Raw genomic sequence first — 12,336 nt, 5'->3', positions numbered from 1 at the left:
AGCACAGAGCAGAAAAGGAAGCGTGCAATGTGTCTGCATCATTCAGGGCACATGGGTTTGTTTCCTTCTTCTCCAAAGCATCAGAACATACCAACAGTCAGTGGACCCTCAGCCAAGTTTGTTTGCCTTCCTTTTTTTTTTTTCTTTTCGGAGCTGGGGACTGAACCCAGGGCCTTGCGCTTGCTAGGCAAGTGCTCTACCGCTGAGCTAAATCCCCAACCCTGCTTGCCTTCCTTTTAGAAGGCATCTTTTTTCTGTAAGTCAAACTTCACAGGAATCTACAAAACTGACCGAGTACGGCTTTGTTACTTGACACATAGCATTAAAGATGAATCTTAACATTCTCATGTTTTTCAAAACTTCCAGAAAATCTGCAAAGAAAGGTAATTTAACAAAGGTATCTTTCTTTGTCTTTACAACAGTGTCAGTACCCTAGTAAGAAGGATTTTGTTTGTTTTTAGATGTCTATTTCACTTTTATCTTAATTTTTATAATTGTTTAAATACAGACGAGCACAATAAAATAACAGATATCGTTGGTCTGTCACTCAGAACTGACATGTATCCAGGCCTATCTCTCTTGAGGAATCACCCCAGTAGGCAGGCATAGCTGAGTAGTAAACTTCTGTCACTTTGCTGTGCCCTATTCCCTGGTATCCTTAGCACTTCGCCTTTGACACATAGCAAGTCTTCTAAAGTGTGGCCTTTCCTTTGACATGGTTGGGAAAATACCTGATAAGTTACCTATTTGCCTGCAAACCCAACACTTCCGAAGCAAAGTCAGAAAGATCAGACATTCTAGGTTATGCCTGTAATCCCAGCCCTCTGCAGGCGGAGGCAGGAGATGCCTCCTTAAGGTTTATAGTAAGTTCCAGGATACCCTCGGCTACATGAAGTACCTTCTAAAACTGTAATCAGTGAGTATAGTGGTGGATGTCATTAATCCAAACACTGAGGCAGAGGCAGGGTGATCTCTGTGAGTTTGCAGCCAGTGTGGAGAGAGTGTGAATTCCAAGATATCCACACGGTGTTTCCCAGAGAAACCAAGTCTAAAACAAAACTAAATAAAAACATAAAACAAGAGAATGAAGAGCAGCAGAAGAAATGAAAATGTTTGCCATTTGCTTCTAAATATTTGCAGTTAAATGTTTTTGAAACTACAAGTAAAAATCCACTGTAGACAGTTTTGTTATCTTTATAAAGTTGGGTGGATCCTAAGCAACCAGCCTTGACATTATTAAGTATTCTCCTTAAGGAACACTTCAAGGTTTAACATTTTTAGGAAATCTGATTATACATGTCTTTCCTCAGATGACACAACAGGATGATATTATGACACACACTTGCTCATGTCCCCCACCACATTTCCCCCCAACTCCACTCAGTATTTCCTCTCAGGGATGCTGTAAGACTTGCCTGAGGCCACACTCATTTCCCCAGTTCCTCTGATACTGTGGAGATGATACATTAGAGGAGGAGTTTACACATACCTTTCAAACCCTGACTCTCAGTGCTTGCCGGATCATTCCTTCTCAGTGTCCTGCCCAGCAAAGGAGCAACTCATCAGCATGATGCCCGGAGGCTTGTCAGGGGCTAGACCTGCCACACCAGAAATCCACCTTGCTGACAAAGTGAGTTAATGTACTTCAGGAAAAAACTTGATCCCAAACCAAACTTCCAAAATTTGATTCATAATTTGGCCCCTTGTTCCGAGTGTGGGAAATGATAGCAACCAGACACACATGGGTTTTGCTCAGAAGTTTACACAGCTAAAAGCAGGATATTAAGCATTTCAGAGAATTTTTAACACCCCAAGTGTAAAATCGACCAAGCCACACTCCCACTGCAGCCTCAGTTTCCTAGGAGTTGAAGATAAATTCATGCTGGATCGTCCCTACACCTCAAATATCTGATCCCAGGAGCTCTAATTACTGATAGAATTCTCCAATCTTAACATTTTATGATGATGTGTGATGGCACCTAAGGTTGTTAAAGATCTCTGAAGCTGATTCCAGGATGCTATGACCACCCAACCATGACAGTAAAAATACAGCTCAAGTTCGTACATCTTGCTTAACTATGTAAAAACTATATAAAATGATGTATCATGTTACCTGTTTTACAAAGGTGAAATGCCTACAAATTTATGGAGGTAGGTTTGAAATCTGTCGCCTATTTTCTTACATCACATAGTTTTGGCCTTGAAAGTAATCATCCTGGAGGACAGGACAGTTTGGGTTCTTTTTGTTTTGTATTTGTTTTTGTTTATTTGTCAGTTTGTGTGTTTCTTTGAGACTTGGTCTGCTAGATGGTCTAGCATTTAAGTTATTCAGGCTAGCCTCAAACTCCAGGCACTCCTGGTGCTTCAACTTCTCACGTTCTGGGATTACAGGCATGTGTCATTATGGTAGGTACCATCAGCTTCTAAGTGAGTAGATTAGATGGAAGTCTTCATGCTTGGGGCATTGAACATCCTAGAGGGATCACAGGCCTAAAATTCAGTGACTAAATATTTAAAGGTAAATAGTTCTCACCCAATAGGTTTATTTCAATAAATATTTTGGAGCATTTTATTTTTGAGGACTATCTAATCATTAACTCTTCATTAGAATCCTCACATCAAGTTGGTGTTCTCAACTTCAGATGTGCACACGAGTCACTTGTTGTTCTAGACAAAATGCAAGTCTGACTGAAGAGGGTTAGACAGGTGTATGTGTCCACATTTCTTCTAAAGTCTCTGGAAGTGTTTATCCTCCTACCCATGACTTACTTTTCTGTAGGACCAGATATATCTGTCATCCTAGAAGGCTTAGGGGACCTAGGGCCTTAAAATAAAATGCCAGGGAGAAGACATCCATTTTCCCTATAAGAAGAAAGAGCTAAAATGACTAACAAAAATAATGTTCATAAAATTTTTTAAAAAACAAATATACAGAGATGAATCATAGTTGATATTCACATTGGCTGAAATAAAAATCGCCCTGAAATGTTTCAGGAACCAGGACTTTAGAGGGATGTATTGTGAAAAACAGTTATTTGTAATAAAAGATTACAGCACATTTTCATGATTTTTTAACAGTCATCTGGTTATCTAGAATAAATGTAATTTTGCCAAGGGGGTTTAATGATTTCTCAGAGTGGTCCAAACCTCACATGTTTAAATAATCCTTTTGCTTCTAGCCTCCCAAGTACCTTGGAATACAGAAACGTGTCATCCTGCCTGGCTAGGGTAACTTTTGAATATGATATTCTCATTAGATCTTTGAGGATTTCATACATATATAAAATAAAGTTTGGTCATATAATTTTTAAGTTAGGAAGCTACTGGAATGGCTTATCTTGATAATTATACCATTTGTAGACTACATCTTCAGTAACTAAATTAATTTAGAATTGTGCTCTTGCAGCTCCAGAGAAGCAGAATGAGACCTGATATTAACATATCTCCACTATGTGTCGTTTACTTTGAATTTATTGATCAAATTTACATGTATCTATTGGAGAACCAATTGCAAATTATGACTATATGGGTTTTTTTTGCTTTATTTTCATTTTGAGCCTGTGTGTGTGTGTGTGTGTGTGTGTGTGTGTGTGTGTGTGTGTGTGTGTGTGTGTGTTTTGTTTTGTTTTGTGAGGCAAGATGCAATAGGTAGCCCCAACTAGCCTGGAACTTTCTATGTAGCTCAAGCTGCTCTTGACTAACATTCTCCTGCCTCAGTCTTCCAAGTTCTGGGATTAGAGGCTAGAGGCTTGAGCAGCCAGCCCAGGCTCATCAGCATCACTGAGGATTCTCAGGAGGATAAGGTTTCCAGATTTATGACTCAGATAAACTGAGACAACACCGCCTTAACATTATCTTTTATTTTTTTCCTTATAAGGTCAGAGCATTGCTTGAAGAGAAAATCAATGCAAAATATGAAAAATTCAAAGCCATTGAGTATAAATCTCAAGTCGTTGCTGGACAAAATTACTTCATTAAGGTTAGACACAGACCTCCCTCAAGCAGGGATGTGATTGTTTCTGGTTGCTGCAACTGTAGCTCCATTTCTACCACTGGTCTTTAATTAAGACACTTGCAAGTGGAAGATCCCCAAATCCATTGGATGACAGGATAGTGATCTTGTTTTACCTGTGAATACAGAAAATTTTCTTCAGCTCTATGTTCAGAAGTCAATGATCTCACAAACACACACACACACACACACACACACAGAGAGAGAGAGAGAGAGAGAGAGAAGAGAGAGAGAGAGAGAGAGAGAGAGAGAGAGAGAGAGAGAGAGAGAGAGAGAAGCACCCATAGCGCCGTATATAATGTAATACATTGGTTAGTAGCATTTTTAAATTAAGGAAGGGAGGGATATCAGAGTACAATGTCAACTGTGCTACATCAAACTTTTGTTATTTAATAAAGAACAAAGTGGCAATTGTTAATCTTGTTATTTTAGGTCCCAGACTCATGCCAAAAACCCAAACCAACCCAACCCAAATCAACCAACCAACCAACCAAACAAACAAACAAAACCATTGTGTGTGTTGCTCAGATGGTTCCTAGGATTCTTTTTTTTTTTTTTAACTTTCCAAAGGAATGCCCTGGTGGGCATTCACAAAGTATGCTATAATACAGCAAAGATATGGGCACCATATAGTTCATATTTTATAAATCAAATCTGAGTTTTTTTCCCTTATCAAACTTTGTGGTAATTTTTTTTCCAATTTTGAAGTCAGGAAAAAGAATCACCAAAAAGCACAGGCTGCTGTCTGCTCTTCCTGTAGGTACCGTGAAAATGAAATGTAACTCAGGAATGTGATCTGTTCTAAGATTTTAATTGAAGGTATAAAAGTGAAATCCAGATGGAGAAATGGATAAGTGGGTAGGAGCACCGGATGTTCTTGGTAGAGATCCTGGGTTTGGGTCTCAGCACCCACATGGCAGTTCTCAAAACATCTGAGTCCAGTTCAAGTGGAGTTAACAGTCTTTCTGACATCTTCAGGTACTGCATACATGTGCTGCACTTAAATACACGCAGGCAAAACACTGATACAAAAAATTGAACAAAATCTTTATCAAAAGTTATTAAAAATAATCTAGGAAATATGTTTTCTGCCATCCTATCAGCTGCTCTCTACTAAAGTAAGGGTTGATGGGACTTCAGTTCATCAGTGCTGCCTTGGGCCAGAAGTGATGTTTCTGGAGAGCTTGGCACATCTCCTCTTGACAAGAATGAAGATTTGACATTCAATTGAGATCCATGTGATCTCTCTCTCTCTCTCTCTCTCTCTCTCTCTTCTTTTCTTCTTTTATGTTTTTCAGATGGATGTAGGGGGTGGTTGTTTCCTCCACATAAAAGTCTTCAGAGGACTCTCTGGAGAAGATAATTTGGAACTTAGTGATTACCAGACTAACAAAACCAAGAATGATGAGCTGTCCTACTTCTAAGCAGCAAATTCTAAAGTAACCTGATTCCTCTCTTTGTAAGCAGAGGCAGCTGTCAATAAAGAAGCATTCATAAAATAACTGTTTTACTCCCTCATTACTCAGTATTGTGTTAACCTGGACTACAGAGTGAGTTCCAGGTCAACCTGTGCCACATGCAATCCCCTCTTTTAAAAAAATAAAACACTGGACCTGGTGGAATACATCCCTAATCCCAGGACTGGGTGGTGGAGGGTGGAGGTGGGGGGTAGGGGTGGGGGCAGAGGTAGGCAGATATCTGTGAGTTCAAGACTAGCCTGGTCTATACCATCAGTTCCATCACAGGCAAGGATTGGTACCCACAGAAACCGTATTTCAAAAAGTTTTAATAATGATGATGATGATGATAATGATGATGATGATGATGATGATGATAATGATAATAATAATAATAATAATAATAATAATAAACATAAAAATGAGAGTGGGCATGGGGAAACTACAGCAGTATAAGAAATGAAGTTGTTTGCCAATTTATTCTACATGTTTGGGGATAAAGGTTTTAGAAACTGAAAGTAAAAATCCTCTGTAGATAGTTTTATTACTTTATAACACTGGGTGGATGCTAAATAACCTGTGATGACATTATTCAGTATTCTCTTTGAAGAACTCTTCAAGGTTTACCATATTTAGAAACTCGGGTTATGCATGCCCTTCCTCATATGACACAACAGGATGACATAATTGGCACAAAGAGTGTAGGGAGGAACCTTGCTCACCACATCTGAGTCCTAGACAGACACACTTGATCACAACCCCCACCTCATTTTTCCCAAACTCCTCTCAACATTTCCTCTAAGGGATGTAATAAAACATGCTTGGAGCCACCCTCATTGCCCCATTCCTTCATACTCTGTGGTGACAATACATAATAGAGAAGGGTACATTCAAAATCCTGAGTCTCAGCCCTGAGAGAGCTGGTCTTCCAGGAGTGCTCTCACTCCTAAGCCCACAGGTTAGACCACCACTTTAGCTCTAATAACTATCCAAAGAAGGACTCCCAAGGAACACAACAGGCACAGGAACCTTGGTGCATCCAGGGACAGGATCCTTCTGGTCTTCATTTGCACCCCAGAGCTAAGGCTATGCCACAGCTCTTATTAGCCATATCCTGCCTTGGAGAGAGCTGGTTTCCCAGGAGTTCCCTTACTCCTAAGACCACAGGCTTACAGGCAGACAGGAGGGACAAGCTTTAGTTAGAGACAGCAAAACCAACTAACACCAGAGATAACCAGATGGCAAGAGGCAAGCAGAAGAACCTAAGCAATAGAAACCAAGGCCACTTGGCATCTTTAGAAACCAGTTCTCTCACCACAGCAAGTCTTAGATACCCCAACACATTGGAAAAGCAAGATCTGGATTTAAAACCATATCTCATTATAATGATAGAGAACTTTAAGAAATACAGGAGAATACAGGTAAACAGGTAGAAGCCCTTAAAGAGGAAACACAAAAATCCCTTAAAGAATTACAGGAAAATCCAACCAAACAGGTGAAGGAATTGAACAAAACCAACCAGGATACAAAAATGGAAATAGAAGCAATAAAGAAATCACAAAGGGAGACAGCCCTGGAGATAGAAAACAGAGGAAGGATATCAGAAGTCATAGATGTAAACATTTAAACATCACCAACAGAATACAAGAGATAAAATTATAGAAGAAAAGTTCCCTAACCTAAAGAAAGAGATGCCCGTGAACATACAAGAAGCCTACAGAACACCAAATAGATTGGGCCAGAAAAGAAATTCCTCCTGTCACATAATAGTCAAAACATCAAACACACAAAACAAAGAAAGAATATTAAAAGCATTAAGGGAAAAAGGTCAAGTAACATATAAAGGCAGACCTATCAGATTTACCACAGACTTCTCAACAGAGACTGTGAAAGCTACAAGATCCTGGGCAGATGTCACACAGACCCTAAGAGAACACAAATGTCAGTCAAGGATAGTATATCCAGGAAAACTATTAAAATAGATGGAGAAACCAAGATATTCCATTTGAAAAACCAAATCTACACAATATCTTTCCAGAAATTCAGCTCTAAAATGATAATAGATGGAAAACTCCAACAGAAGGAGGGAAAATACACCATAGAAAAAGCAAGAAATTAATTTTATTTCAACAAACCCCAAAGAAGATATCCACACATATTTAATTCCACCTCTAACAACAAAAATAACAAGAGGAATAAAATCACTATTTTTTAATATCTCTTAACATCAATGGACTTAATTACCCAATAAAAAGACATAGACTAACAAACTGGATACTTAAATAGGACCCAGGATTTTGCTACATACAGGAAAAACACTTCAGAGACAAAGACAGACATTACTTCAGAGTTAAAAGCTGAAAAAAATTTTTTTCCAAGCAAATGCTCCCAAGAAACAGATTGGAGTAGCCATTGTAATATTGAATAAATTTGACTTTCAACCAAAAGTTATGAAAAAGATAAGGAAGGACACTTCATATTCATCAAAGAAAAAAAATCCCCAAGGTGAACTCTCAATTATGAACATCTATGCTTCAAATGCAAGGGCACCCACATTGATATAAGAAACTTTACTAAAGCTCAAAGCACACATAGCACCTCACACAATAATAATCAGAGACTTCAACACCCCACTCTCATCAATGGACAAATCATGGAAACAGAAACTAAACAGAGACACAATGAAACTACCATATGTTATGATCAAATAGATTTAACAGACATCTGTGGAACATTTCATTTTAAAACAAAAGAATATACATTCTTTTCAGCACCTCACAGTACCTTCTCCAAAATTGACCATATATTTGGACACAAAACAGGCCTCAACTGATACAAGAAGAATGAAATAATCCCATGTATCCTATTTGATCACCACAGTCTAAGGCTTGTCTTTAATAACAACAGAAACAAAAGAAAGTTCACATACACATGGAAACTGAACAATGCTCTACTTAATGAGAACTTGGTCAAGGAAAAAATAAAGATAGAAATTGAAGACTTTTTAGAATTTAATGAAAATGAAGGCACAACATAAGCAAACTTATGGGACATAATGAAAACAGTGCTAACAGGAAAACTCATAGCTCTGAGGGCCTTGAAGCAGAAACTGGAGAGAGCATACACTAACAGCTTCACAGCACAACCGAAAGCTCTAGAACAAAAAGAAGCAAATACACACAAGAGTGGTGAATGGCAGGAAATAATCAAACTCAGAGCTAAAATAAACTAAGTAGAAAAAAAAGAACTATACAAAGAATCAACAAAAGTAAGAGCTGATTCTTTGACAAAATCAGTAAGATCTGAGTGCCTCCAAATGAAACTGGAGAGAGCATCCACCGCCACCATGAGAGCACATCTGAAAGCTCTAGAACTAAAAGAAGCAAATACACCCCAGTGGAGTAGAAGGCAGGAACTAGTCAGACTCAGGGTCGAAATCAACCAAATAAAAATAAAAAGAAGTATACAAAGAATCACCAAAACCAGGAGATGGTTCATTGAAAAAAATCAATAAAATTGCCAAACCTTTAGCCAGACAAACCAGACAGCACAGAAACAGTATCCAAATTAACAAAAACAGGAATAAAAAGGGAGACATAACAACAGAAACTGGGGAAATTCAGAAAAAATCATCAGATTCTACTACAAAAGCCTATACTCAACAAAACTGGAAAATCTCAAGGAAGTGGACAATTTTCTGGATAGATATCAGGTACAAAATTTAAATCAGGATCAGATAAGTCATATAAACAGTTTCAAAACACCTAAAGAAATAGGAGCAGCCATTAAAACTCTCCCAACCAAAGAAATCCCAGGACCAGACAGATTTCATGCAGAATTCTATCAGACATTCAAAGAAGACCTAATACCAATACTCTTCAAATTATTCTACAAAATAGAAACAGAAGGAACACTACCTAAGTTGTTCTATGAAGCCACAATTACACTTATACCTAAACCACATGAAGACTCCAAAAAGAGAGAGAAATTCAGACCAATCTTCCTTATGAACATCAATGCAAAATACTCAGTAAAATTCTTGCAAACCAAATCCAAGAGCACATCAAAACTATCATCCATCTTTATCAAGTAGCCTTCATCCCAGCGATGCAGGGATGGTTCAATATACAAAAACCCATCAATGTAATCTACTATTTAAACAAATTCAAAGAAAAAAACCCCATATGCTCATCTCATTAGATGCTGAGAAAGCATTTGGCAAAATTCTATACCCCTTCATGTTAAAAGTCTTGGAAAGAACAGGAATTCAAGGCCCATACCTAAACATAGTAAAAGCAATGTACAGCAAACCAGTAGCCAACACCAAACTAAATGGAGAGAAACTTGAAGCAATTCTACTAAAATCAGGGACTAGAGAATGCTGCCCACTTTCTCCCTATCTATTCAGTATGGTACTTGAAGTGCTAGCCAGAGCAATTAGACAACAAAATAGGTCAAAGCCATACAAATTGAAAAAGGAAGAAGTCAAAATATCACTATTTGCCAAAAGCAATCTACAGATTCAATGCAATCCCCATCCAAATTCCAACTCAATTCTTCATAAAGTTGTAAAGAGCAATTTGCAAATTCATTTGGAATAACAAAAAACCCAGGATAGCAAAAACTATCCTCAACAATAAAAGAACTTCTGGGGAGGTAACCATCCCTGACCTCAGGCAGTATCACAGAGCAATCAAGATAAAAACTGTATGGTATTAGTATAGAGATAGGCAGGTCGATCAATGGAATGGGATTGAGGATCCAGAAATGAATCCACACACCTATGGTCACTTGATCTTTGACAAAGGAGCTAAAACCACCCAATGGAAAAAAGATAGCATTTTCAAAACATGGTGCTGATTCAACTGGTGGTCAGAAAAATGTAGAATTGATGTAGAAAAATGCAAATTGATCTATTTTTAATGGCCTTGTACAAAGCTGAAGTCCAAGTGGATCAAGGACCGCCACATAAAACCTAATACACTGTAACTAATGGAAGAGAAAGTGGAGGAAGAGACTTGAAGCTATAGGCACAGTTGGAAATTTTCCTGAAGAGAACACCAGTGGGCTATGCTCTAAAATCAAGAATTGACAAATGGGACATCATAAAATTACAAAGCTTCTGTAAGTCAAAGGACGTTGTCAATAGGACAAAAAAGCAAACAACAGATTGGGAAAAGATCTTTACCAATGCTACATCAGATAGAGGACTAACATCCAATATATACAAGGAACTCAAGAAGTTACACTACAAAGAATCAAATAACCCTATTAAATACTTAGGGCAAAGCTAAACAAAGAATTCTCAACTGAAGAATATCAAATGGCAGAGAAGAACCTAAAGAAATGTTCAAAATCCTTAGTCATCAGGGAAATGCAAATCAAAACACCCCTGAGATTCCACCTCAGCAGTCAGAATGGCTAAGATCAAACACTCAGGTGACAGCAGATGCTGGCAAGGATGTGGAGAAAGAGGAACACTCCTCCATTGTTAGTGGGATTGCAATCTGGTACAACCACTCTGGAAATCTGTCTGGAGGTTTCTCAGAAATTTGGACATGATACTACCTGAAGACCCAGCTATACCACTCTTGGGCATATACCCAAAAGATGTTCCAAAATATATCAAGGTCCCATGCTCCACATTGTTCATAGCAGCCTTATTTATAATAGCCAGAAGCTGGAAAGAACCCAGATGTTCTTCCACAGATAAATAGATACGGAAAATCTGGCTGAAGTACTATTCCCCTATTAAAGATAATGACTTCATGAAATTCTTAGGCAAATAGATTGAACTAGAAAATATCATCCAGAATGAGGTAATCCAATCACAAAAGAACACACATGCTGCGCACTCACTGAGAAGTGGATATTAGTCCAAAAGCTTGGAATACCCAAGATCCAATCCACAGGCCACATGAAGTTCAAGAATTGGAAGATCAGAGAGTGGATGCTTCGGTCCTTTTAGAAGGGGGACAAAATATTCTCAGGAGGAAATCCAGAGACAAATTTTGGAGCTGATACTGAGGGAAAGTCATCTGGAGAAGGTCCCAGATGGGGATCCATCCCATATACTGTCACTAAACTCAGACAATACTATGGATGCCAAGAAGTGTATGCTGACAGGTGACTGGTATAATTGTCTCCTGAGAGGCCCTGCCATAGCCTGACAAATACAGAGGTGAATGTTTGCAGACAACCATTGAACTGAGAACAGGGTCTCTAATGAAGGAGTTAGAGAAAGGACTGAAGGAGCTGAAGGGGTTTTCAACCCCATAGGAAGAACAACAATATCAACCAACCAGATCCCCCAGAGCTTCCAGAGATTAAATCACCATCCAAAGAGTACACTTGGAGGAACCCGTGGCTCCAGCCATATTTGTAGCAGAGGATGGCCTTTTTGGGTATCAATGAGAGGAGAGGCCCTTTGCCTTGTGAAGGTTCAATGCCCCCATGTAGGGGAAAGTCAGGAGATGGGAGGGAGTGTGTGGGGGGTTGTGTGGGTGAACACTCCCACAGAGGCAGGGGAAGGGGGAACGGATAGGGGGTCTCCAGAGGGGAATCGGAAAAAAAGGATAACATTTGAAATGGAAGTAAAGAAAATATCCAATAAAAAAAGAAGAAGAACCTGGTTTTCCACAGGCACAGCACCAGACATTCAGAACTCCCATACTTTTAGCAATTGCCTGTCCTATCATAGCAGCATTGAACACATTAGATCCAATATCTACTGTAGTATTAATGCATTCATACACAGATGCAGTTCTGGTCTTTAAAGGTATAATAGCCTCTTTGCATTTAGCATTACTGTTCTTAAAAGCTAAAGATTCAATTAATCCTGCTCCTGAACCTGGATCTGATACTGCT

General features: G+C 38.7%; 1 protein-coding gene across 1 annotated transcript; it reads left to right on the top strand.

Annotated features, from left to right (window-relative positions):
- The first annotated feature begins 1,567 nt into the window (after positions 1-1,567).
- On the top strand, positions 1,568-5,491 carry Cstdc4 (cystatin domain containing 4). Its single transcript, XM_087577443.1, has 3 exons — positions 1,568-1,630; positions 3,878-3,979; positions 5,311-5,491. Exons 1-3 carry the CDS (start codon positions 1,568-1,570, stop codon positions 5,434-5,436), a joined length of 291 nt encoding a protein of 96 aa, XP_087433569.1. The 3' UTR covers positions 5,437-5,491.
- Positions 5,492-12,336: the final 6,845 nt, after the last annotated feature.

Source organism: Rattus norvegicus, chromosome 11, assembly GCF_021556685.1.
Source record: "Rattus norvegicus strain SHRSP/BbbUtx chromosome 11, alternate assembly SHRSP_T2T, whole genome shotgun sequence".
NCBI classification, from domain to species: Eukaryota; Metazoa; Chordata; class Mammalia; order Rodentia; family Muridae; genus Rattus; species Rattus norvegicus.
The sequence above is the reverse complement of the archived record's forward strand: the minus strand, read 5'-3'. Positions and strand labels throughout refer to the sequence as shown.